This window comes from Thermobia domestica, chromosome 6, assembly GCF_964235325.1.
Source record: "Thermobia domestica chromosome 6, izTheDome1.hap1.1, whole genome shotgun sequence".
Lineage (NCBI taxonomy): Eukaryota > Metazoa > Arthropoda > Insecta > Zygentoma > Lepismatidae > Thermobia > Thermobia domestica.
Window position 1 is genome coordinate 313,396,917 of NC_137459.1, and position 5,000 is coordinate 313,401,916.

General features: G+C 51.9%; 1 protein-coding gene and 1 pseudogene across 1 annotated transcript in view; both read right to left on the reverse strand.

Moving 5' to 3' along the window:
- Window positions 1-3,582, reverse strand: part of LOC145687622 (uncharacterized) — a 4,266-nt gene extending 684 nt beyond the window's left edge. The window contains exon 1 of the mRNA XM_081761089.1: window positions 1-3,582. This exon is cut by the window's left edge and continues 684 nt beyond it. Coding sequence (XP_081617215.1) covers window positions 1-3,582 — 3,582 coding nt within the window.
- Window positions 3,583-4,509: 927 nt separating this feature from the next.
- LOC145688678 (large subunit ribosomal RNA) overlaps window positions 4,510-5,000 on the reverse strand; it is a 2,310-nt pseudogene continuing 1,819 nt past the window's right edge.

Genomic DNA, 5,000 nt, shown 5'->3' on the forward strand with positions numbered 1-5,000 from the left:
TTGATCAGCCACCATCTCCCTCTCCCTCTGCGACACTCTCTCTAGTTTTTCTAAGGACAACACACCGGGGATGCCCTTACTGCGAGCAAATCCTCTAATCTTATCTGGCAGGCCTACCACCTCTGCCAAATAACGAATTACATGATCAGGATTGTTAACTAACTTCATCCAGTTCTTAACTACTGAGAACTGAACAATTCTTTCTAGATTAGGAATGGCCAGACCCCCATCCTTACGCCGGGCATACAGTAGGCAGTCAGTAACCGACGAAGGCAAATGGAGGACTGCCTTAACAAAATTCCTAATCTCCTGATCTAGTCTCCTGAGACTTGTGACTCCCACCTCAGCCACAGTCCACTGATAGAGGAATCTAGGCACCAGGTAACGTGACATTAAGATGATTTTCTGCCTGGGCTTCAATCGTAAACGAGAGAGTCTCCGCAGAAGGAGAGCGAGATAGTCGCTATCGTAATGAGTAAATCTCCCCTTTGAGATTGTAAACATGCACCCCAGATATCGAAATGCCTCGTCAACTTCGACCTTGCACACCTGCTCCTCCCCCACTCGTACTCTTGGATCTTTAGAGTACCATGCTTTAGCGGTCGGGATAATCTGTATCGACCGGCACTTCGATATCGAGAGTGACATGTCAAGCTCCGACAGATATCGATGAACCACCCCTAGCGCTGACTGCAGGTGTTCGGCAGTATCAAACGCCAGGAGTAGGTCATCGGCATAAGCCAGAACGCCAACCTCAAATTCGCCTATTCGGAACCCCCCAGGGCAACCCTCCAGTCTCCGCAGCAGTTCATCTAGGACCAGATTAAATAATAGTGGACTAAGCGGATCTCCTTGCTTAACTCCACGCTTGATCTCAAGTGAGACATTATGGCCCTCTATCTGGGTAAGATTACCACTATAAAGTTCCCTAACCAGTTCAAGAAAATTCTCGGGAACGCCACGACTGCTGAGAGCCCGGAGGATTGCCCCGTGTGGCACCGTATCAAATGCTTTGCGAATATCCAGGATGCACAAAGCTATTCCTTTCCGCTTACCCTGCCGAATCAACTCACTCGCAAGGAAGCAATTGGACGATGTACTGTGCCCTCTGACAAAGCCCTTCTGAGAGCGATGGAGTGCAACAGTATCCTGCAGACGGTCTGCTAGAATGCCCGTGAACAGACGCATCAAGAGCGAGCCGATTGTGATCGGTCGCCAGTTCTCTGCCTTGGAGAGCTCTCTTTCTTGCTTGGGAATTAAGACAGTTCTATGCAGCTTCCATGCTGATGGTATTTTGCCTGACTTAAGAATGACGTTGAACAATCGCCAGGCCAATCTCAAGCGCTCCTCCCCCTTGAGATCGTCTTTCTTAACACTGTCTAATCCCGCCGCCGTATCGTTTGCAATACGAGCAAACCTCACTTTGAGCTCAGTGAAACCAATAGGCTCACAGAGCCTATTCTCTCCATTCGACGCGACCGCAGAGAAATCAATGCCGCATTTACCAGCGACCGACCACAATCGCTCGTACAAATCTTGTATGCTTCTAGAAGTGGGTGTCTCATCAGTAAGATGACCAGACACCCTACCTTCGATTACCCGATCGACCAGGCGCTTGGGATCTGTGTTGAAGAGACGCACAGTATCCACATATTCCTGCACCTTTTTGTTTCTGCCACCGGCAGATGACTTCTTCTGAGGCTGTGGCTTCGAGATTTTAGTCCACTGCCTACACAGATGAACGATCCTGTTGCTCCATTCGTCCAACTGCTTCCCCGCGAGATCGTTGTCCCGCGAACACAAGAACACATCCATCTCCCCCTCCAGATCTCTCGCCTGGTCCCCAAGGGTATTGAGGTCCACAGCTCTGTTTTCTACCGTGGGAGCAATCATACGTTGCTTCACCAAAGTTTCATCGTCTGACTCAAGAGAATTCAATTCTTCTCTTGGAATTATAATTGTGCCGTTACAGCCCAGATAAGGATCACACTGGACTGACGCATCAACATTGCCTCCACTCTTGGACGCTAGGCAAGAGAGAGCCTCCCTCAGCTCTTTTATCTCTTCACAGGAGACCTCAAGCTGGTTGCGTACTCGCTGTAATTCCAACTCCCCGAGAGCCAGCTCCGCCTCCAGTCTCTCTACCTCCTCCCTGAGACTAGAGGCAGAGGAGTCTCCCGCGGAGCCAGACAGCAGTCTATCCTTCAGAGCATCGTCCTCAAGGGCAAGAAATTGCTGCCACTTGTTATTCTCGGAGACCAGTCTCTCCTTCTCCCTCTGCAGATCAGCGACCTGCTTCTCCACTTTAGAACAATGCTCTTGAAGCCTAAGGATTTCGGCTTCTTGCTCCTCCAGCATGACTTGTTTAGATTGAGACTCACTGCGAGCTCTTTTCAGTTCGTGAGAGAGTTGCTGAGGGTTGCCCTCTCCGCCCAGCGACCTAGCTTCGGCATTATTGTTGATATTGATGTAGTCATCCAACAGAGCACTCAAAGAGGCCTCTTTTAATGCGTCGGTATCAACCTTGGGGTCCAGGCGAGAGATCTCCTCACCTAGCCGGACACGACAGCCGCTGACCTCACCAGCCAAACGAGACGACACTTCTAATCTGCCAACATTCTGCTGGCCCCTTCCCCTCTGGCTTTCTACTCTGGCCTCAGGCGGGATGAGACCCTTCAAGAAAAGCTTTCTTTTCTTGAATCTTATTTCATCCAGAGATTTCCCCTTCAGAGCATTGGCAGCAATAAGGTTTACATTAGGATCTCCTTTGTGTTTGCGACAGATCTTGATGAGACTGTCCTCTTCCTCTACCGTCCAGAAGTTCGCCAAGCCCTCCTCCCCCGAACGCTTTTGATCCCAAGCCGCAGGATGTTTGTTCCTCATATGTTGGCCGAGACCAATCTTTGAGGCAAAGGCTTTAGTACACAGATCGCACTTGAAAGCTAATGCGTCTGTTGATTTACCTGGGCACTTAGGAACATGGCAAGTAATAGCGTTGAAGCGGGAGAAGGACTTGCCGCACTTCAGGCACTCATAATCCACATAGTGGTTCTTGAGATGCTTTCTGAAATTACTTTCAGAAGCAAAGCACAATCCTGGATGTTTAGGACACTCCAATGTCCCAAAAGGGAATCCCAATCTGAATTCTGGTACATCGTCACTTCCAGAGGGGCCGGGCCCAGCAGACTCAGCAGACCCCGCAGACCCAGCAGACACAGCAGACACAGCCGACACTGCAGACACAGCAGACCCAGCAGACACAGCAGACACTGCAGACACAGCAGACACAGCAGACACAGCGGATACAGCCGACACAGCAGACACCTCACCTTCAGCTTGGAAGACCTCCTCCTCGTCTTCCAGCTCCACATCCTCAACAGAGACACTGTCCAGATCGTCCGACACTTCACCTCCTCCGGTCAGGCTATCCTCATCCACACAGTCCATGTCTAAAGTTGATTCTAAGCGAGACTCCGACCATCCTCTTCTTGCCAGAGACTTCGCCGCTTCTTCTTCTTGTGACCGTCCTGCAGCTGGCACAGACTTGATACGGCTGCCAACTCGTCGCCCACTGGTAGCCATCACACGTTAAAAAACTGAGACACCACTGCACAGTCACACCACAGTTTGTAAACCGCCCAACCGGACTACGGACAGACAGACAGTTAAGACAAGCCCCCCACCCGGTTAAGACCCCTTTCCCTCCTAAAAACGGAGGTCAAGGCCGGGTGAGGCGCACCTGGCCTCGATGCACACCACCCACTGAATGAATCGCTTCTCGCACCGCAATGCGCCAATCAAAGAGAGACGACCGCACGCACCACCCACTCGGTGCGGCGGCTGGACAACTAGATGGACGTCGACTACGTAGAGCCCGTTAGCCGAGCCTCAGGACTTACCACGCACAGTAGGTTGAAGGAGCAGGAAAAAATTAGTGCGTTACCGTTCCGCCTGAGGCTTCGTTATCCAGCCCCCACCTCGAGGAGGTCGGGCCTCTGTCAGACGTTGGATAATGGCCTGGAACCCTTGCACGAAGAGACTAAGCTGACAGAGAGGGGGCCAAAGGCCGAGAAGCGATAAGAGAGTCATAGTTACTCCCGCCGTTTACCCGCGCTTGCTTGAATTTCTTCACGTTGACATTCAGAGCACTGGGCAGAAATCACATTGCGTCAACACCCGTTAGGGCCATCGCAATGCTTTGTTTTAATTAGACAGTCGGATTCCCCCGGTCCGTGCCAGTTCTGAGTTGATCGTTGAATGGCAGCCGACAAGACACCGAGCCGTAGCCCGGCGCTCCCAGCAAGGAAGATCCGTGGGAGGCCAAGGCACGGGACCGAACTCGGTTAAGGAACAAGGTGTAACCCTTGACCGTCACCTCGCCCAGGCCCGGCACGTCAGCGAACAACCCACTTCCCGACCAAGCCCGACTAGCCCCGATCCTCAGAGCCAATCCTTATCCCGAAGTTACGGATCGGATTTGCCGACTTCCCTTACCTACATTAATCTATCGACTAGAGGCTCTTCACCTTGGAGACCTGCTGCGGATATGGGTACGATCGGGCGCGACACCTCCACGTGTCCCTCTCTCGGATTTTCAAGGTCCATCGGGACTCTCTGGACACCGCTGCAACTGCGGTGCTCTTCGCGTTCTATTCCCTATCTCCATGCGAAATGCTTCCAGGGAACGTGAACGCTGAAACAGAAAAGAAAACTCTTCCCAGAGCTCCCGACGGCGTCTCCGAGTCCTGTTAGGTTACCCTGACGAACCTGTGAGGGTCCGTAGAATACGGTTCCGCTGCCCGGTTCTGGAATAGGAACCAGATTCCCTTTCGCCCAAAGGATGGGTATTGCATTGGGAAATCCGTGAAGGCTAAGCCAGATAGCACTTGAGCCGTACTAGTGCCGTATTTCTGGACGAGGGTCCCAATTAACCCCTTCACACAACAGTTCATGCCCGCAATCCCTTTGGAGTTATCCTAGGGCTTAGGATCGACTGACTC